Source organism: Desarmillaria tabescens (genome assembly GCF_030435595.1).
Source record: "Desarmillaria tabescens strain CCBAS 213 chromosome Unknown EV420scaffold_12, whole genome shotgun sequence".
Classification (NCBI taxonomy): Eukaryota; Fungi; Basidiomycota; class Agaricomycetes; order Agaricales; family Physalacriaceae; genus Desarmillaria; species Desarmillaria tabescens.
Genome location: NW_026848311.1, coordinates 1005440 through 1026360, shown reverse-complemented (window position 1 = coordinate 1026360; position 20921 = coordinate 1005440). Strand labels below are relative to the sequence as shown.

The following is a 20921-nucleotide window of genomic DNA, read 5'->3' as shown; positions in this document are numbered from 1 at the left end:
TGGGGGCTGTGTCGGCAACAGCTGGCGAAAAGCTCAAAAATCGGTCTGTGGAGGAAAAAGCTCGGACCTTAATAAGGCACCTAAATAAAACATGATCCTGCTAAGATATTGTACATTTGTACAAGTGAAAAAAGTTCCTTTGAGAGGATAAGTTGGAAGGGCGGCGTTGGCTCGGCCGAAAAGTCCACAGCCACAACTCCAACTCCAACCTTCACCTCCATCCCCCTTTTCAGTGTTCCGGGAGCCGTCAGTCCGAGTCAGTCTTCTAGATTCAATGTGAAACGACGGGTCTCTTTACTTTCTTCTCATCTTCGTCGGGGCCAATTTGTTGCAGAACTGCTCTGCTAAGACATCAAGCTGTGTATCTAGTATCCTTCCAGTTTGCGATGAACTTTGGAACTGGAACTTCTGCTGAAAAGGGGCCTACTATGGCATGATATACTGTTGGCGAACTAATCATTTATCTAAGGATGTTGCAGAAGTTCGAGTACGCTGCGCGGTCACATTTGTCGACGGACTTCCGCAAAGTGGACCAATCATTTACACTGTCTAGTGCTCTTTGGTTTTTACAGAGGTATCAAATCTTCAGGTAGGGGGCTTGTACTGTGGTCGATCGCTGAGACAGACATTTGCTCTTCACCGCCTCCAGAGAAAGGTCAAATGTGGAGTACCCTCAAGTATAAATTGCAGGAGTCGCCTTCAGCCACACAAATTATCGAACAACTACGCTGAACCAACATCGCTTCTATTACTATTGCACAATGAACCTACTCCCCGCCGAAGTACTCGCCCAGATCATCGAGGAAGCATGGGCACTTCCTCTTACCCCCATCGAACGACTCCGAATGACGACATCATCTCAACTCGTCAGCAAATCGTTCGCTTGGGAATTCACACGTGTATTCTGCACCGACGTACACGTCTTCTCACCCTCTCATCTCAACCATGTCATCTGCCGCATGCTTCAACGAGACACCGCATCGTTCCGGTCGATCGACTCGTCCTTTTCACCGACATCATTCTGTCGGTCTATCGCTTTCGTCCTCGAAGTCGATCCCGATGGCTTCAATGCCGTAACGCACCCAGTATCCGACGAAATGCACGATCTCATGCTGGTGCTTCCCCAAGTCTTTCCCAACGTCAAGCGGGTATCGATGAACTATCACAACTGGTGGTATAACGACTCTTCGCTCGCACGACTCCAGCTACCAGAACAAGTTACTGAGCTGGAAATTGCGTATACGCATAGCAAACGGTACCTACAAGAGCGTCTGGAGAAGAACGCAAAGTTGGACGTCATTCCACCCTACGCCTTACCCGGAGTGAAGAAGTTGACAATATGGGGAGGGAATCGCCTGTTCACCAGCCAAATAGCGCAGGCTTGTTACAATGCTCATCCTGGCTTATGAATCACTGGACGATAGCTACTTAATGAAATGCTTGGACTGTCCATTATCTGTTATATCACTTCTTTGGTACTATAATGCTGTTTGCTTTGCTCTTTCTTCATGTATATCGCGCCACATTACGTCTTAGGCGCCTATCTGAAATTTGCATATCCGAATTCAACCAATGTTTGTGCACTACATGACAACTCTCAGGTTTAAGTGTACTTTTTCAAAAGGTTCAGCTTTGTCAGGGAATACGACTGCATTGATTACCACGGAAAGGAAAGAGGACGGTTCTTGACGACTGTAAGCGAAAACACTGTCGACCATTCCCAATTCTCAATCAAGGCAAGGAACCAGCGAGCCAAAGTGCATTGCAGTATAAATGACAATGATGTGAGGTATAATTATATACATATGCAGGCGGACAAACACACACAGATGAACGATATAAAAAACCAATAAAAGCAAACAGTAAAATACGACAACATCGACGACAAAGCAAAGAGTTCCATAGACCAGAAGAACCCCGGATGACGGATCAGTTGAGAAAGCCACGACACTTTGCGGACCCGCAAAGACAGGGAATCTTGTCTTGCTCGAAGGGAAAGTGATAATCTGTTAAGGTATAAGCTTGCAATGAAATGATCAATAAATGAAGTTGCGCACCATAGGTTATCTCATCCCCGAGTTCAATATCCTGCTTCGCATATATCACAATCTTCTTCTCCCCACTGATAGTGATGATCTTGGCAGTGCAATTGGGATCACAAGAATGGTTAATCAGCCGACTAGGAAGCGCACGTCAATCAGTCAGTAAATCCAGACAATAAAAGTGGTCACACTCACCCTAGATTCCCCTTCTTTGTGGCGTCCACCACCAGGTCTTCGTCGATCCTAAACAAATAGCTGCTTCCAATACCCTGCCGTTCGTATGCCTTCTCCCGCTTCTCCGCCACCTGCGCCCGGACAATCTCACCCACATACTCGATGACCATCTCCCCACGGCTGATCCTCTCCATCGCATACAACCCCCAATCATGGATCGGACTCCGCGCGAACCGCAGGTGCTTCTTCCTCGACTGCAGCTGGTTGAACTTGAGCAGCATCTCCTGAGCAGGATTGTCCTTCGAGTTCATATGTGCAGTAGATTTGGACAGCGCCACAGCACGATTGAGCTGATTCATCTCCTCGAGACCTTGGGCGCGTCGACGGGCATTCGCTCGATTCTCTCGCGAGGATGTGACACCGGCTTTTGAAGGGCTGTCGTTTGGTGCAGGATCAACGACGACCTTGGATGATGCAGCAGATGAACGAGCTTGATACTGCGATACATACTCAGCCTTCTGCGCGTGACTGATTTCATAGTATCCCTCCGTCCGTGCAGACCCTGTGGCATGTATCCGTAGCCGAGGTGTTGTGACAGGCGGTGACGGAATACCCAGCTCCGCTTTAAGATTGTCGTCCAGACTCTCAAAGTCTTTCTCAGGATGGGATAACGCAATCTTGGCAAAGAAACGGTCTTCATCATCCTGAAAGACGCCCAAGTCCTCTTCTTCCTCTTCCACCACCTCTTCTTCAGATTCGGATTCGGACTCTACCACGAGCGCTGGCGTTGGCGGTACAGAACAAGGCGAAGACGACCTTGATGTTGAGGGCGAGAGCGTCGATACTGACCGGAAATTTGGTGCCTTGCGACCGTTGACGACAACAACGACGTCTTCCTCCTCGTCCTCGACGACAACTCTGCCCTTCTTGCCCTTGGTCTTCTTCTGCACTTTCTTCTCGGTTTTACCCTTCTTCTTCGGTCGCTCCTCCTCTTCCTCTTCGGCCTCATCGGTGTCTCTCAGCCGCTTGGCCTTCATGGGTTCGGCATCGTCATCGAGGCGGACATCCACCCACTCGTCAACGACCTTAGCACGCTTGCTCTCTCTCCCTCCCTCCTCGCCTTCCCGTCGGCGCTTCCGAAAACTCAGTCCCTTCAAATCAAGAGTCTTCGCTCCTTTCTCTTTCTCTCCATCATCCTCCTTCTCTTTAACCCCTGCCCGCATCAACCGTTTGACCTCATTTCCAACCACCCGGTCCTTGACGTCCTTCGTCAGTATCTGCTTAAGCTCCGCAACAAGCAGGCGTGCGGCCTCGTCCACCATCTCTGCATCCTCCCACACCGTCCGACGTCGCCCATCAAAACCTAAGAAACGTCAAGGCGGATGCATAAAAAGAGAGTCAGGTAACACACCATGGAACACTCCCTTCTCACCAGGACGCAGCTTCACGTTCCTATACGCTAACCGTAGACTGGTTCCGGCGAAGGAAATTAAAGCCCGCCTTGCTGCCTCAGGATCCATGAATGTCACAAATACCAGTCCATGTTTGGGCGCCGACATGACCTTCTCGGTCGAGAAGTCTTCGAAAAAGTCCCTGACCTCTCCCTCCGAAACACCACCACCAGTGCGTTTACCGTCTTCAAACTCCACGATAATGTACTCCTTCCCATTTGTCAACAGCGCTTTCTCTACTTCGTCCTCCGTGTACCCCTTGTGCAGGTACTGTAGTGGATTAGGCGAGGGTGAACGCTGTCGACGTCCCCGGTATCGATCGTCATACCTATCCTGGCCGTTTCGATGTCCATCAGAGCCAAGTCCCTCCAAGTCCCTCTCTTCCCTTCTTAATCGCTCTCGTGGCTTCGCTTTGAACGAGTCCATCATCCGTCTCTTGCCCATGCCTTCCTCTTTCTCTGTTGTCTTCTCTTTCTCGTGTTTCATCTCCGCCGCTGCCGCCTCCCTGGCCTTCTGAAGCTGAGGAATCGCTGGTCCTGACGTTCCGCTTGCCATAGCCGGCCTCATAGGAGACGCTTTAAGTGGATTGTGCAACGCGAGGGAACTGGAGCCCACTGCCGGTCCGTGTTGTTTTGTAGGATTCGGAGGGAGAGCATGCGAAAGTCGAGGATTAGATGGTAGAGGGTGGTAAACCGGTTTGTTGTTACCAGAAGGCGTCGATGAATTTGGTCGTGGTGTTCCATTCTGCTTCGGCGTCGGGACTGCGGGTAAAGGAGTTGTGTCTTTGGTCGCTGCAGTCTTCCGAGTTGCTTCTTTCCGCTTTCGCTTTCTATCCTCCAATTCTTTGATGACTGTTGCGACTCTCTTGCCTTGTCCATCGAATATGACTTTGACATCTTCCGCACTGGCACCAAGAAGTGTCTTTAGGCTACCTCCAATGCCCCGAATGTCTAAACCAGGCCCGCAAATACCATCGAAACACCGTTTGGCGTCCTCGTGCGTACGGAAGTCAACCCAAACTACACCCAACGCCATCCCATTCTCCTTGTCGATCTTGGGTTCGAAGACTTTAATTGGTCCATACCCACCAAGATGTGTCCGTAGCTGAGTATTTGAAGTTAGAGGTGATAAGTTTGTTAGTAATAGAGCAGTGGGAGGCGGAGGAGTCGTTGATATCCCTTGTTCATACTACAGAACCAGTTAGTGATAACTATACCAATAGTTGAAAATCCGTACCTCATACGTAACGTATCCTAGCTCTTCACGCGGCGGCCGTCGCTTAACATTAGAGTTAAGACGCGGATCTGGAGGCTTCTCGGGAATTTCTGGCTCTCGTATCCAGAGATCTCCATGTCCTGGTACAGGGATCCACTCCCCGCGGTTCAATACCTCACCCTCGTACCGATACACAATCTCCTTGCCCTTTCCTTTCCCTTTGACGCGGTCCTGAAACACGGAGGCTGATACATACTCCGGCATACACGAGACGAGATGCTGAAAATATGGAGGTGTTAATGCAGTACTTGAACTGGCTCCCGGCGCGGCTGGAGGGCCATCACTTGAATATCCCACTAAATCATTAACATTGGAGGGAAAGGGTAGCTTGTGTATGGATGGATCGTGTAGGACCTTGTATGAACGTACTGACGGATATTCTGACTTATGAGGTGGCCAGCTGGGTAAAGGAGGCAAGGAATATAATACCGGAGGAGCAGGACGTCGTCGCGTGGGAGGTGGAGGTGGAGGTGAAGGTAGGGGGGGAGGAGGGGTAACTTCACGTGGCGAAGAGGGGGATAAGATGTCGGAAGGGGGTTGGGGTGACGGACTTGCTACGCGTTGAGGAAGCGTTATTGGCGTAAAATGAGGAACGTGTGGCGGAGATGGAGATGGTGGAACGGGTGAGACGGGCCGGGCCGTTGGGGGAGAAGGGGGCCGCCTAACTGAGGAGGGAGGCGGAGGTACATGTGAGGATGATGATGCAATATTTTCTGAGGATGGGATGGTTTTCGGAGGGGGAGTTGATGTAGGAGGAGGTGGCACTGCCGAAGGAGGCGGGGGAACTTCGGGAGGAGGCGGCGGAGGTGCTGACTCGTTCGGCGGGGGCGGCGGAGGTGGATCTATACTCGGCGGGGGTGGCGGGGGAGTTGCCGGTGGAGGCGGAGGAGGCGGAGTTGAACTGGGTGGAGGCGGCGGGGGTGGTGATTTCGTCGGCTGGGGTGGCGGTGGTGGCGGATGATTGGGCGGTGGGGGACCACTACCAGATGGCCTCCGCGGCATTGAGAAAGAGATTGCAGCCCGATTAGAACCCAAAATACCTGGTACCGGCGGACTATTCACTGTCTTTACACCATTCACAGCGCCATTGGGGATCCATGTATCAGCATTCGTCGATGATGTCGAAGAATGCGCGCTCTTCGTTCCCACTCCATTTATTCCACCATTAATACCCGTCCCTCTTGCCTCTGGCGTCCCATTCCTGTAGGGTGGCTTCGATATGCGACCCGCGTGAGCTGCATTACCATTTACAAGGCTCCGCGGTCCTGTAGGTATCTTCTTCGTTGGGTGGGCCGCTAGAGAAGGTCCCGAAGCAGTGGAGCTCGGACCCGCGATGCTTGAAGGCGGCGGAGGCGGACCTCCTCGCAGTGCTCTTGGGCCCTTCGGTGGCGCTTTGCCAGACATTTTGAGAGGGCGTCCTCGTCGTGAAAGATTGTCGACCACAACGAGCGACGCAATAAGTGTGCTACAACGCGTCAGTCTTGCTGGCCTTAGTGATTGTCGTCGTCGTCGTGTTCAGCGTTGGGAAAAGCTTCTCTTCATCATTGGCTTCGGCGCCTGACTTCAATAGGAACAAACAAAGACTGTTTTCCATTTCGGGCTACAATTAGCGATACGACACAGTGTCTCTAAGACTCTCTATGTAGTCAATTCTCGACAGCAGCATGGCGCAGTGGTAGCGCGCGGGGCCCATAACCCCGAGGTCACTTGATCGAAACAAGTTGCTGCTATTATCTTTTACGTTGCTCTTTTGTGAGTCATTAGTGGCCGGTGGCAGTCAGATTGGCATTCACGTCTTCCTATTTTCAAATCTCTGTGTTGGGGTTTTAAACTGCCAAATGTAAATTAGAAGTAGCATGCCCTACTCATTATGCACTCCTAGACAGACATTATTTTCCTGTCAGACATGTAACCGAGCCAAATTTATCTTCGTAAGTACTCGAGGATATCGATATCATTTTTTTCCCTGACAGTGATGATGTGATCAACGGGAATTTGAATTTCTCCGACCAACCGCCAACTTAGACCTGTAACCGGTCGTCTTCTATATATGGGAGCAAGCTCACGATATATTTATAAGATATCGTGAGCTTGCTCCCATATATAGAAGACGACCGGTTACAGGTCTACCGCCAACTCCTCACAAATACATCACGCGCCGGACGGACTCTCGTCGTCTAACATCGAATTTTTTATACTTTCCTGTGTGGGTCATGCATCAAGACGTAACGCCGACATACTAGAAACCTTGGTACGGAACCTTTGAACGCACACATTCGGTGGTCTGCTTGTAGAGTGAGTTTATGTTGCAGTGTTGAGGGCGGTGCTGGGTCCTGTAAGACCTTTCCGAAATTTATTGATTGGAGCTTACTACTTTCCAACAGATTTCAACATCAACGCTCGTTACGCAGGGAGAGGTCATCCAGAACACCGTGAGGAACAACTCGAAGTCCTGGCCCCCCAAGCAGCATCTTTTATAGAATTTCGACATCAGATGAGCCGTTCTCTCGAGCTGTGCTGAAGTCTGAAGGACTGTGTGTACCCAGTGGTCGCGGTCATGGTGGAGAATACTATCCTTGGTGAGCAGCATCGTGTTTAATCACTCTACTTGGGCCCTGGTGGTACGTTTGCTGGTTTTCGCGTTGGAAGTGACGCTCAAATGCATTGATATCCGCTTCCTACACAGTTCCTTTGCAGGGTCGAGGTTGCGTGATGTACAGTGACCTCTGATTGGTTGCTTTCCCAAGAACGTGTCAAATTTTCAAGAGCACTCACCTGTTCAGTGTTGTGGCGAATCCGAAGGCCTAGTCTCTTACTGGTCAGTTCTCATCAGAAGAACTGAATGAGACTAGCCTCTTTCACTGAGTAAGTCACTGTATCTCGGAATTTTTCAATATTGACATGAGAATGTGATAGGGCGCAGATCCGCTAGTCACAGGACGGCGTGGGCGCCTGTCGATTATTAATCGATATCATACGAAGGCCGGAATCGAGCGTGCAATTAGAATACACTTGGATCGTAGCCAACGCATCTCTCGAAGTTCCTTCTCTGTCTGGCCTAGATCTTTCACATTCATTCAGTTGCCGAAGCTCTCTAACACGCGCAAGACGGACATTACACAACTAGCTTTACAAACTGAAGCTTCGCACCCGTTCTACATTTGGGCCCGAAATGCAACTTCTGAAACAACTCAGGGTCATTGTATTCAAGGTCTGTCTATGAGTCTACTGTATGTTGATCGTGCATTGAATGTTCCAAGTCTAATCTGCAAGGCATAAGTCCCGAGTGAACGACACCCTATCATAGTCACGAAGAGGCCGTCAGTGATAAACTTTCATGCCGGACCAAATAGGCGCCTCAAGGTCCTCGTGCTTGTCCTTAACCACCTTCTCTCAAGTCTAGTTCTGTATCGCTCTCCCCATACCCCCACGATCACTATGTCGAACACCGACACTCCTAGCTCCGTTTTCTTCAAAGAAGAATATGAAGGCGAAATACGCGCGATGACTCTGTCAGCCTGTATCTCTGCGTTGGTGGCAGCACGTGAGACCGACAGAGTCAATGTTATCCGCCTGGAGCACATCAAGTACACCAACAACTGGCTTCACGAGGCCATCCTTGTTGAACTCCAGGAAGTTGACCCTGATGCTGCCGCGCCTCGTAAAGCTTATGCTCTTATCGATCGCGATGCTGAGCGCAATCCCCCCAGGAAAACCTACTTCTCTTCGTCGCCGTCCTTCTCTGGCAAGGCGCGCGATGGTGTAAAACTGTCCCGGGACAAAGGTTCATTCACCACTAACTCAGATCGATATGAAGTTCGACGGTACATCGACTTTGCCACACATCCTTTCCCTTTTGTGCAACTCCTTGTCGCAGCATCTACTGTGGCCGAAACCAAGCCCAAATACAATCTGATCACTTCGCAATGCTATTGGTACGCAGAAAGCATCTGGGATGTTGTCATATTACATCTTCAACAAGTTTGGTCCGATGGCTGGGAAAAGGCTGCTAATGGGAGTCTGGCAGTGCCAGCACGAGGACTTGCTCGGGAGATGTTTGCGAAGTTTGAAGGAGCGTGGACGAAATTGGAAGCAGAGATTAAGAAACGGCGACAGGTTAGCCCACACGTTGTGTTGGCAGGCAGTTCATCATCTTATCTTGTCTTCGCGGCACTAGGATCAAAGACAAAAGGAAAACAGAGCCGCTTTTATGCAGGGTGTTTTAACAGGGCGCAAAGAGGCTGAACAAGAAAAGGAGGCTCTGCAGCATCAAAATACTGCTCTCGAAGCTCAGCTGAAGATATTGGAAGCCAAGCTAGGAAATAGTTAGCTTCAGTAAGGGAACAGTTCACAGGTGAGAGTATGATCCCTCCCCTAACAGTCTCGTTCTGAATAATCGTTCTAGGTTTCGTCCCTCTTCACATTACTTACTCCGTTGGATGATGGATTTCTTCATAGTATTTGGTAAATACGCTTGACTTTCTTCGGCCTAGGCATTGTATCCGACATTTACCTGCATATATATTGACTTCTACTTGCTTCTAATCCAGTACTGAAGACTCTCGGATCTCAGTGCCTATACGATGTCATTGTTGAAGTTCCGACGCGAAGGTCCTGCTGCTTGCCTGGGGCTACCAGTCATTGTGACGTGCAACTGATAGGAATCGAGAAGCTCTCAGTGTCAAACACCACTTCGTCGCCTTAAGAACACGGTTCAAGGGACGGGAGTACGCAATGTACATACACGTTCAAAGCACCAACGTGCAAAAAGAAGCATGATTTCTTCACATTTTCATCACTCCTTGTAACCGTACTGGCCTGATGAACATTATTAGGCAGCCTTCAAGTTGCGATTGATATCAGATAATGTGAAACGTTCTGGGCGAAGACGATATCCTACAATTGAAGCTCCAGCGCGTCGTCTGTATAGGAAACCATCGCTACTAGTACTCTACGTCATGCTGATTGGAAACCCGTAGGCACCTCATCTTGATCATCGAACTTGGGTGACGCTAGCGCTTTAGGTCGGGCGTCTTCTTTTTCTGATACGTCGGTTCGCCTGATGATGTTTCAAACTTAGGCTGTTACCCCGCGGGCTGCTGAGCATTTTTCTCTCTTTCTCTCAAGAAAATCAGTCCTCTGAGTAATCCCCTAGAGCTAACATAGCTCTCTTATCCAGATTACACCATTGCTTGACGACCAAACATGCTACAAATTTCGTATCTTCAGGTTTGTCATAGATGAGCTCTAGTCCACCCTCTCTTACGGGACAGGCTGTGCAGTTTTGATACTCCCGAATACGAATCACTGATGGGAGTGTGCACCACGCGTACGCGTCTCCAACCACCATTTCAAGATCAACCACATGCACATCGAACGCGAAACACTTCAATTCTACCAGATACCCACGCATATCAACTCGGCTCGTAAATTCATCTCGTGACTATAAAGACGCTCACGAAACGGTTTCATTTTTCCACACCCTTCCTTTCCCACCTGCATCCTCGATGAAAGCCATTCTTTCCACGACACTCCTTCTCTCGGGACCTGCTTTGGTCCATGGCCTATGCCAGAAATATGTTGACGCCGCCACAACGGCTGCTGCAAATCTACAGTCTGGGTACTTTTCGGGGGGAACATATCCTTCCCAACCCGTCTGGATCAGTGCAGTAGACGCCTGGCATCTTCAGCGACGTGGGTTTTTACTTTCCTTCTTGTTTAATCAAATATCAAGTGCATATCATTTAGTCGATGGGTTGACCGGAGCGTCCACTTATTCCGGTGTCATCAATACCGTCTTTACTAATTACGAGAACGAACTTCAAAATGGAGGTTCATACGACGATGTTCAATGGGTCTCGATCGCGTACCTTTCGGCCGGGAACGTAGACATGGCGAAGAAATATTATGATATTGCCAGTACGGCGGTTGATAGTTCCTACTGTGGCGGTGGATGTACGTTATTTCTTGGGATATCCGATGATTTAACTGATACATATCGAAAGTGTTTTGGAGCTCGGCAAGGGATTACAAAAATGCGATCGTAAGTAACCCGGGACACCTATCACGTAGGACACATCTAACGAAATGCTACAGACAAACGAGCTTTATTTGGCCACTTCCGGTTACCTCTATGATGTAACTCAAGATACCCAATATTTGACGAGTCTCAAGAACAGTACGTGTGCTGCTTTTCCTCTCAACCCTGAAAGTGCTAAAAGCCACATGTACGCAGCATGGGAATGGTTCAATGCTTCCGCCATGCGAGGCAGTAACGGACTATACAATGATGGCCTCTCGAAAGACGGTCTTTGTGCCAATAATGGCCAGACCCAATGGACCTATAACCAAGGCGTCGTTCTTGTCGGTTTAGGTTTCTTATATAAATGTATGTGTATTCTCTGTTGAGAGCCTCTTCGTTCTAGACTAACCTCTGATCTAGATACCCACGACGAAAGTGCCATAAGCACAGCCTGGTCCATCATGGACGCGATCCTCGCTGATCTTGTCGACAACGGTGCCCTACGTGATTCCTGCGACAGCACCACCTCAACCACTTGCAACAATGACCAGGTCTCTTTCAAGGGGATTTTGGTCGAGTACATGGCATGGTTCCTCAGCATCACTGGTCGCGATAACGGCACCAAGTACTCGGATTTCATCAAGCTCCAGGCCGATAAAGTGTTGCAGAACGCAGTTGGGACGGCGGGCTGGTACAGCAACCTCTGGTATGGTGCCAACGCTGACGGGGCGGTTTGGACGGCACCCTCACAGGGTGCTGCACTTGGCGCGTTTGTTGCTGCTGGAGCTCAGAGTTGCTAAGGCTACTATACCTGTAATGGACTAAATCATCGGCCATAATAATGGACTGATTCTGAATTATCAAAAGCACAGAAAGACCAGTTTATTGAGTGATTGATGCTAGTAAGATGCGAGCCAAAAAAAAAAAAAGAGGAAAAAGGCTGGTAGGTTCCCGATCGGTAGCAGATACTATATCTATCTATGAAGGTGAAGGATAGACTTCCATTATGGAATCAACCCGAGATGGACAGTTTTCCATCGACACAGTATAAGACAATGGGTGGTTCAAGGTAAGGCACGACAGCCTTGAGCGATGGTTCTTGACGGGTTATAAAGGCCCACCACTAGTTGAGAGTTAGGAAGACTAGAGGAGGCAGATCATCAACTTGGTTGATCGAATCGGTGGCCTCCGTCGCAGGAGAGTTGTTCGTGGTCGAAGTCTGCGAGGAAGGCAGAGAGGAGGCGGAAGACGAAACTGGGGAAAGGATCTGGTCCGATGCTACTCGCGGGAAATATGTGGTTCCATTGATGACACGCGAACCTGGAAAAGGTCGACGTTCGGCTGGTGTGTTGCAGGCGCGAGTTCGGGCCTCTTCCATGGCACGAACTGACTGAGGGAAAAAGGTGGTACCGTTCAGTTCGAACGCACCATCGGTCGTGTGGTCGTTGTGGATATAGTACGTGGTCCCATTGCGTTCGAACGACGTCGGGGAAGGACGCGGCATCGGGGAGTGATAATAAAACTGAGGTATATAGTACTGTTTTCCAGGTGGAGCTTGAGGCAGTGAAAGGGAGGACGGCGCTACGTTGGGGTACGCGCTAGTGGGCATATAAGTAGGCGGGGGTACTGCATTGTACCACGGTGGATATACCGCGTACGGGTCCAGCGAATTGAAGAATGGGACGGGCTGCGCGTCGGACACAGGTGCGTCGTAGGATACAATGGTGTTCTGCGTGTAAGCTGCGAAAATAATGAACATAGACCTAGAAGTGGATAACTTAGAGACGTACAAGGGTCCATTTTCAACGTAATGAAGTTAAGCTTTAAGGCGACTTCAAGGAGCTTGAGGCTATAGCTTCGGTGAAGATAAATTGAAGGGAAGAACTGCAGAGACGCTAGGTTTTATAAGGCTTGAACCAGCTGCTTAATAATGGACAAAGGGCTTCGTCCTGAACAAAGACAATGGACATAGCACAAGCCACTATGCTAGATCCTAATTTGGTTTAGCAGAGTTCATGGAAAGAACGCGATGCTTTGTCCTGTCGTCTTGGTAGCCGAGACAACGAGATACTATAGTTTGTGAGTTCTGTAAAAATAATATCTGAGCACCACAATGGACAGTCAAACATTTGTGCCACCTCCGTGTCTGCGTTATTGTGACATTTGCTTGCCACACAAGGCAAGGTGGCATTAGGATCCACTACCAATATTCGAATTTAACTGCTGTTACGATATCATTTTGGGGGGAGAAGGGGCCCAAGAAAAAACGATTAGCAGCGACACAGTCAAGCGTTCTATGGTGCCGTCGATGGTTATAATCCTCTGCGTTCCGGCTAATCTCCAGCCCTGTGCGTGCAATCATATCTCCACCGTCAGGAAAGGGATGAATATGAATGTCCGTAGATTCACTATCAGCCAAAGCTCCCCCGTACGCGCAAGTCAAGATAAGAGCCGGTTGCGCAACTTGCCACGTGTCGGCCCGGTCACTGCGAATTGAATTGGTTTTCAAGTATCGAAGGTTCCGATGGGGAGGCTGCGGTAATACAGCAGAGCTCGGATTTATCCAAACCAAGGGCTATCGAGGAAGGAGAAAGAGCAGCCAGGAAAAACCAGGAATAAACATTGCTTGGTTCGGGGGTTGAAACGTTGATTGATGGCAAAGTGACAGGTCGCGTCCAATTGAAATTGCATTTATTTAAATAACTTTAAATTTTACGTCTATTTTTTTCTTTCCTTCCCACCTCTTCCCGCTGACGTTGGGTAGTTGCATGTCTATCACGCGGTTGTGACTTCGTTGAAAGTCCGTTCCATAACGGTGTACATACCACTTGTGACGACTTGTACGTTCTGTTCAATTCTCCGTGCTTCCTGCAAGTTTTCCTATCTTCATTAATGTTGCCGCTTTTTGGTTCCGTTGTTGTTCGTTTCTGCATCCAACTGATATATGACTCTGTTAATAGCCTACCATTCATTGTTCAATATACCATCTCCGACTAAAGGACGAACTAAAGCTCATCCTCGACCACCATCCTTCACGCGACCATCATTGTAACTTCACGCCACACTACATTAATTGCCCCACGAACTTGAATGATGTCACAATCCCTCCTTGCAAGCGGGGAAGATCCTCTTCAGTATGTCTGGTCATTAAAGCGACCGCTGTGTTACTGACAACGTTTTTCAGTGTCTTATGTCTCCATTTCAACGTACAAAAGATCATACCGGGATATTTCTCCCCCGCCGACATGTCAGAGACGCTAGAATTTCCTGTCTTACATGATTCCCGCATGCCTACACACGTCTTAGCCCTATTCCCCCCCTCCCACAACAAAATTTCTATTACCCGACCGTTAATTGCGCCCGTCGACGCTGACCTGTATAATCAAGGCTTCAGGGTCGACCTGATCCTTCCGCCGCCACCGGGTTCGACCCGACCCGTTCCTCACTCAGCGTCACAGGGACTCTACGTTTCCATACCTCTCGTGCTTCCGCTTACGACGGTCCCTCATCCACCGTCGATGTCTCTTCTCCTTCTCTTCGCACTCGGACTCGAAACGAACATCAACGATCTCGCTTATCGCCTGCTACTAGTCTCCGTGGTGGATGAATTCCCCAACGCGGCGGCAATGGCACAAGCCATGGTCTCTCTAAACGAAGAGGAGTTTGAACGGAGGTTCCAGTTTAATATGGGCCTTTGGAAAAACGTTCTTGGGCTTGGAGTCATGAACAACCGGGTTATTGAGGTTGTGCGTTTGGCCTTTAACGTCACGGCCGAGGCAAGAAAATTAAGAAACCGGCTATTGAACGAATGAACGAATACGATTCATAATATCACGAGACTGTTTTTGGCACTACTGAAGCCCACCGCAGACATCCTTTTTCACCACCATCTTTTTCCGTTACATCATCCCATATTATACTAGTTTTCTTAATGCTTTCCTCTTGCTTTCAGCGTACATTACTTAATATCCTGCTAACGCCATCTGATGACCATCTCCCCACCCTTATAGTATGTCTAGATTGACCCGCTGTAGCCGTACTACCATTCGCCGTAATTCACTAATAAATTTTCTATGATCTCTTGGAACGAATCTGAATACGCCAGCATTAATAGGGTAGGTTTAGCGGGAGGGTTATCTGGAACAATTCGGTACATCTTTGTTCGACTCTACTGGGTTAAGAGCAGGAGAATCGGGTTTAACATGTATCAGCGAGGAAGACCGATTCTTCTTGCGGAAAGGGATCGTGGAAGAAAAGTATCGAAGTCACTAAGAATTTGGTGTGCTATTATGTATTCTAACTAGTACTGTACGAATCTTCCAACACCGGTAAATGCCGCACCATATGGAGCCCGCACAGAGTATTGAAAGCTATTTGCTTGGTTTTCTCCGCTTATTGCTCTGAGCTGGAAGTGGATCTTCGAGGTCCCGTTTGCTCGAAGACTTTCGCGGCGCGACTTCGATTGACAGCAGCTTCGAGGGGCTTAGTAACTGATCGCACGGCGATTGCTCCGAGCCTCGACGACAAAGTCATTATCGTTATCACCCGAGTCCTCTGTCCAGTAAAGTATAGGAACTATCAGAATGATCATTGTTCACCACAACAAATTGATGTGTTCTCGAATGCCATCAAACTCGGTCACCGTTGCTAGACATTGCTACTTCCTCGAGAAGAGCTTCTCTAGTTCGGTGCCACTGTCTGGCACAACGCCATATATGACGCAGCGACTCGACTTTCGACCAACCACTTTTCGTTGGTTCATCCTCAGGCTCTCCTCGAACCAATCGCACGTCGGGAGTCGTGCCAAACGCATACGAGTCCGTTCCAAATTCTACAAGATTGTCTTTGATGCGAGCCTTGAGAAATGCGATGTACTCGTCATTGAGCCAAAGATGTGTAGGTCGAAGAAAATCTATCTCTTGAAGCCTCTGCAAATATCGAGGCCGAACAGGGTTGTTACGACGTATTAGGGGTGCGAGTTGACGAAGTGCAGTGATATTACCCTCAGTAAGTAGAACAGCGCAAGCTGTGTAAAGCGACCCTGGTTTATGGAGGTATTCCAAAGATCGCTGGTGTATCAGAGGATCCAATTTCCCGGACGACAGCCCGGCGACAAAGGCACCTATGATCTCTGATAGGCCCCAGTTAGTGGTGAGGACAGAGAGGGTGCTAGAGTTCTTAGTGAACGAGTCGAAGAGCTGGTTGTCAACAAAATGAGCAAACGCCGCATTCATGGTGGATGAATGCTCAAAGAGAAAAATGATGAGTTCAGCTGCTTCTGTGACGCTGTGAGTACTGAACCCTGAAGATTCCGATAACCACGCATCATCCTGGAAAGCAATGGTCGCGAATTTGGCAGTCAACTTGGCAGGAAAGCTATCTTCAGGAGGGCAAGGGGATATGCAGCTGAGAACTCGAAAGAAGGCGATCAAGGTGATACGCCGGTCTTCATTGAACATTGAATCGCTGCCAACGCCGTACTCATTCGATAAAACCAATGTGCGTAGTAGCCTTAGGACGGCAGAGCGATTGTTGTCAAAGGGAATGGGGGACACATTGAACTCAGGATGATGGATTCTATATTTTTCGACACCCATGTAAACCACAATCCTCCGCAGGATGGCGCTGAAAAATGTTCCCAGGGAGGAATCAGATGTGCCCATCCTGTGTATGGAAGGGGAACCTGCCATGCTCAAGAGAAAGTGAACTCGGGGATCATTGACTTCAGGGAGCTGAGATGCGGGATCATGACAGGATACACTATCCTCGACCTTAAAATCGGCACAGCCTTTGAGCAAAATATAGCCAATGGACACAAATAGGGATTTGGAGATGGCTGCGAAGAGAGTATCCGGATGGTCACCTGTGTGCATCATCGATATCGATAACGATAATCCACGATATGGATAGAACTGGGGAGCTTCACAATCGGCATGCCAGTAGGTTGTCGGAAGTGCATGGAATAGAAGTTCATACACTTCCCGGTTTAACAGGTCGAAGTCCAAGACCTCGTCAAGAAGACGACCCCACACAATGGGTTGCAGACGTAGACTCTGGCTATCCGGAGAGGTTCGTAGATTAGCTACAATGAGGTCTCGGACTTTTTGGATGTCCCGAAAGGGATTAATAGCCAAAACCTCTGCACGAAGATCCTGCACGAATTGGTCCTCCCCTATTTTGACATAGACACTTTCATACTGAAAGCGAAGCTGTGCACGGATACAGCGGTCGAGCTTGTTTGTGTCAACCAGAGCATCGCTTCGTCTGGCATCCTCCAGAAGTTCTCGGAGTGTATCAGTACAGACACTCGGAAGCCCTTCTGCATAACGTTGTACAGTGGCCACAGATCGGATCGGTAAAGCACCGGTTGATTCCGCAACAATTCTTTGAACACTAGGGTTGGATGACACGGAGAACAACCAGGACAAGGCTCGCGCGTCTGTTTCATCGGCACTCAGCTTGACAGCCTCACGCTCTGCTTCTTGAAGTGTACGAATTGGAGGATTTTCGGAAACTGGTGAAGATCCAGACCAGTGTCTGGAAATCGGAGAGATGACTGAAGTGAAGATGCTGTTATGGACAATGTAGGAATATAGAGGGAAAGTGTACTGTGACAAGGGCGTCTTGTATGGGCACGAGGGGTATATGATGGGCAAGAAGTTGGTGACGAAGTATGCAGCAAAGGATATGAATGTGATAGCTCCAACGACAGATGCAATCAATACTTGCTGCGGGACTAGAAAGACAACTAAACCCATTAAAAAGACGCAAAGTGATGCACTCATCAGAACCGGTAATAGTCCAATAATAAAACCCACGCCCCATTGCTGTAGTCCCATGTATCGGAATTGACGTACACGGCATCTATCTCGAGGCGTGCCCGATGGAACTGCTATGTACTGATGGATCCATTGTTTCGTCAGGACAGCGAAGAGTGCGGTAGCCAGACTGAATGAGAGACTGGAGAACCACAGTCCGTTGACTAACGAATCGGAAATCGTAGGACGAAAGTTTGAGAATGGGGTGAGGCCTGAACGAGGGACGTTGTTCACGCTGGAACCATTAGCTGCTGCGCGCTGGACATCGATGAGCTCGAATAGCAGGGACGCCGTGACTTGTCCATAGTCGACTTGAAGGCTCTGGGACGTCTGTGCGACAAACGTAGTGACCACGGCAGAGAAAAGACCAGCCTACTCATCTATTAATGAAGGGAAATTAGATTTACTGGGAATTTGTACTCACGAACACAAGCAAAACATCCAATCCATCCCTCCATCCTTCCGCTATCTCAGCATCAAATCTTGCACATTCTTCGAGGTATGTTCTCCACACCCTGGCAATTGGACCCAGCTCCTCGTACTGTTTGTCTCCGGGAAATTTTTGCTCATAGTCGAACGTGTCATTCCCTTTACTCTCAATGAGATATATGGAAAGTACAATGACAGATCACACCTCCAGCCTGGGATACACGTTGCTGCATGCCAAACACAGTGCGAAGTAACTTGCGCCATCGCGGCAAGGAATAAGCTGGCGAATTCTCATCCAAGGCTAGAGGCTGAGAATCACTAGCAGCATCATCCGGTGACTCTGAGTTGCCTTGAGGTTTATTGGGTGGTGTTTTCGGGATTTCGTCGTTTCCATCCTGTGCTGAATGGATGGAAGGCATTGGTGGGAGGGAAAGAAGACCGGATAGGCGCCCACCGTGATGCTGAGCGTCTCCGGTGAAATCGGTGATAACAAATGCCGGTGAATCGCCGAATCTAATCGAAGTAGGTGAAAATAAGTTGTAAACGAACCAAAATTGCTTGGAAATTGCCAGTATACCAGTACAACGACTAGCAAGGAAAGCGGTATCAACAATCAATCCATCCAAAGGAGACCTCCTAAGACTACGTGCGCCAACATCGCCTTCCTCCGCCGTCTGCACTGTCTGCCCTCCGTCACGTCTAGCACCCTCCCTTTGGGCCGCCTCCCGTCCCGTCCCCCATCTTCAGCCGTCGGACATGTCATTGCAGTGGATCCCCGTCTAATTCCCATCCTGCCGAAATGCGGAACTTTGCTGGAACATCCTCTGTATCAGGGACTTTTATTTTGAGAAGCGGACGCGTGACGGTGTCATCTAGATGCTCGTGAAGAGCTGCGCGCGCGAGATCTTCCTCCGCCTTTGAGGCTATAGAAATAGTAGTATCAATACCCATCGCTTCTCGCGGCAGCCTAACAAACAGTGATAGGAATTCGAACATATGGCATTCAGAATGATGGAGGAAGGAGCGCGAAACCAAGGTAGAACTGCGATCCCAACGGAAAGCAAGTGCGGTATTTGTGGTCACAAGTACGGAAAAGAGATGCAGCCTATGTTGGAGGGCACCGATATTGGCCGCGCATTCGATGATGTGGCATCGCGAAGAGATGGCATCGATGGACATAATAATCCATGATGCCTTTTGATCGTTAGTATAGGACATCGAGTTCCCGAGGAGAGGAGGGTCTTTGAATGGATCTTCATCGATAAACAACCAATCGAGGAGAAGGCGTTCTGAGTCGTCGGCAGTATAAAGGCCACAATTAGTGCATTCCACACTATGAGTAGACGTAGGTAGTGGCGATTCAGGATCATCTTCGTGGCAACGCGGTTTATTCGTAATTGTTGCGATGTAGGACGTTAAGTGCTCGAGCTATCCAGAACGTCAGTTTTTCACATATCAAGTCAGCGGTATGGCATACTCGCCAGTCGTCATCTCATGTCATCTTTGTTTGCATATTCGTGGGGAATCGAAAATATAGTCCTGAAATCGCTATCCGACGAAGGCGTAGCTTCAATGGGTGCTAATGGCGCGAGGAATTGATCTAGGGGTACAGGACCAACCCAGTGGTCCTCCATAGATGAGCCCTAATCTTCAATACGCTTGGCCGCAACTCTTTTGCTCACTCTGCATTCGACAAGAGGATACACTGGATGCTACGGAGGGTGTTTCAAGTGAAGAGTTACGGGTAGATGGCATGTTGGATAGAAAGAAATGATACGAAGTGAAGGAGAGAGATGGAGCCTGTCGAGGACACGTTCTACGTTGGACGACGGTGGTATGCTCGATGGCCGCTCATGCGGTGAGGAGGTTAGTCACGCAGTCACATCCACGTGGTCGTGTCCTTACTCAGGGCCGGCCGTTTGGCGACCGCACCAATACTTGCTTTAGCGGACGGTCAATAATTCTATCCTATCAGATTTTATATTTCAACGCTTACCAGAATTTATATGGTGTGCTGGCACGGACTCCCTAAAGTACGAGAGCCCCACAGGTAACAAGTATCTCGGGATACGATAGTAATTGACCGAAATTCCATTCACCCCGCTCAGCGGGGCAAGATGAGATTTCATCGTCTGTCCGTCGCGATCGATATAAACTTGCTCAGTGTAGATGCCTGCATAAGTGATACTTGGTCGGTTCCATCATCGGCGAGCAAGTCTACAGCGGCTTGCACCGTGCTGTTTTCTCCTGACGACACTCTGCTGGCTCTGACAACAATAGTACCGAGGGCACAGAAGTGCAGCTATCTCGCTTCACTGCAGGGGTCGCATGCACAAAGCTGGCAGAGAGGAATGCAAGTGCTTGCAGAGAGGTAAAAGCCGTTTCTGCAATCTGAAAAAGTGTCCCATCGTACTGGTGACAGCGACCTGACTTTGGATCACTGCAGAAGTACATGTCAAGCGTCTGAAGGGCCAGCATAATCATCTGGGGGCCAACAGAGGAGAATATGCACTGAAAATAGAAACTTCGCATAATGGTGGATCGAATGAAAGCCTCTGCTGAGAATACAAGAGTAGGGCGACCACGAGGGAGACAGACCCTAGTAGTAAAATGGACGGGCCGTAATCGTGGGAAAGTATGACCAATCGCATCGGTACTTCCATCACCATATCCTTGGCAAATTCTTAGTCGTTCTATATATCCTTTACTC

General features: G+C 49.1%; 8 protein-coding genes and 1 non-coding gene across 9 annotated transcripts; 5 read left to right on the top strand and 4 right to left on the bottom strand.

The window, feature by feature from the left end:
• Window positions 1-761: 761 nt before the first annotated feature.
• Window positions 762-1409, top strand: EV420DRAFT_1478471 (uncharacterized protein; the record flags this gene model as incomplete). The annotated part of the gene is made up of 1 exon (XM_060469498.1): window positions 762-1409. The coding sequence occupies one exon, from the start codon at window positions 762-764 to the stop codon at window positions 1407-1409; it is 648 nt and encodes a 215-aa protein (XP_060332763.1).
• Window positions 1410-1929: 520 nt separating this feature from the next.
• Window positions 1930-3253, bottom strand: EV420DRAFT_1267737 (uncharacterized protein; the record flags this gene model as incomplete). Its single annotated transcript, XM_060467403.1, has 3 exons — window positions 1930-2006; window positions 2058-2179; window positions 2238-3253. The coding sequence occupies 3 exons, from the start codon at window positions 3251-3253 to the stop codon at window positions 1930-1932; spliced, it is 1215 nt and encodes a 404-aa protein (XP_060332762.1).
• A 1532-nt stretch (window positions 3254-4785) lies between these two features.
• EV420DRAFT_227939 (uncharacterized protein) lies at window positions 4786-6605 on the bottom strand. The gene has a single exon (XM_060481304.1). The coding sequence runs from the start codon at window positions 6344-6346 to the stop codon at window positions 4868-4870; it is 1479 nt and encodes a 492-aa protein (XP_060332761.1). The 5' UTR covers window positions 6347-6605; the 3' UTR covers window positions 4786-4867.
• On the top strand, window positions 6601-6672 carry EV420DRAFT_t124. Its single transcript has one exon. It is a non-coding gene; the product is annotated as a tRNA-Met (tRNA).
• A 1318-nt stretch (window positions 6673-7990) lies between these two features.
• Window positions 7991-9303, top strand: EV420DRAFT_227807 (uncharacterized protein). The gene is made up of 3 exons (XM_060481301.1): window positions 7991-8153; window positions 8203-9058; window positions 9120-9303. Exons 2-3 carry the CDS (start codon window positions 8381-8383, stop codon window positions 9270-9272), a joined length of 831 nt encoding a protein of 276 aa, XP_060332760.1. The 5' UTR covers window positions 7991-8153; window positions 8203-8380; the 3' UTR covers window positions 9273-9303.
• A 774-nt stretch (window positions 9304-10077) lies between these two features.
• Window positions 10078-11854, top strand: EV420DRAFT_227892 (glycoside hydrolase family 76 protein). The gene is made up of 7 exons (XM_060481303.1): window positions 10078-10171; window positions 10225-10636; window positions 10691-10897; window positions 10948-10985; window positions 11039-11120; window positions 11178-11330; window positions 11385-11854. Exons 2-7 carry the CDS (start codon window positions 10450-10452, stop codon window positions 11762-11764), a joined length of 1047 nt encoding a protein of 348 aa, XP_060332759.1. The 5' UTR covers window positions 10078-10171; window positions 10225-10449; the 3' UTR covers window positions 11765-11854.
• A 1-nt stretch (window position 11855) lies between these two features.
• Window positions 11856-13034, bottom strand: EV420DRAFT_227850 (uncharacterized protein). Its single transcript, XM_060481302.1, has 2 exons — window positions 12755-13034; window positions 11856-12704 (listed from the first exon to the last, which is right to left on the bottom strand). Exons 1-2 carry the CDS (start codon window positions 12762-12764, stop codon window positions 12088-12090), a joined length of 627 nt encoding a protein of 208 aa, XP_060332758.1. The 5' UTR covers window positions 12765-13034; the 3' UTR covers window positions 11856-12087.
• A 640-nt stretch (window positions 13035-13674) lies between these two features.
• On the top strand, window positions 13675-14907 carry EV420DRAFT_227734 (uncharacterized protein). Its single transcript, XM_060481300.1, has 3 exons — window positions 13675-13804; window positions 13925-14098; window positions 14149-14907. Exons 2-3 carry the CDS (start codon window positions 14055-14057, stop codon window positions 14774-14776), a joined length of 672 nt encoding a protein of 223 aa, XP_060332757.1. The 5' UTR covers window positions 13675-13804; window positions 13925-14054; the 3' UTR covers window positions 14777-14907.
• Window positions 14908-17304: 2397 nt separating this feature from the next.
• Window positions 17305-18475, bottom strand: EV420DRAFT_1332339 (uncharacterized protein; the record flags this gene model as incomplete). Its single annotated transcript, XM_060468823.1, has 3 exons — window positions 18417-18475; window positions 18207-18370; window positions 17305-18154 (listed from the first exon to the last, which is right to left on the bottom strand). Coding segments are annotated over exons 1-3 (1041 nt in total), but the record flags the coding sequence as incomplete, so codon positions are not given.
• Between the last annotated feature and the right edge of the window lie 2446 nt (window positions 18476-20921).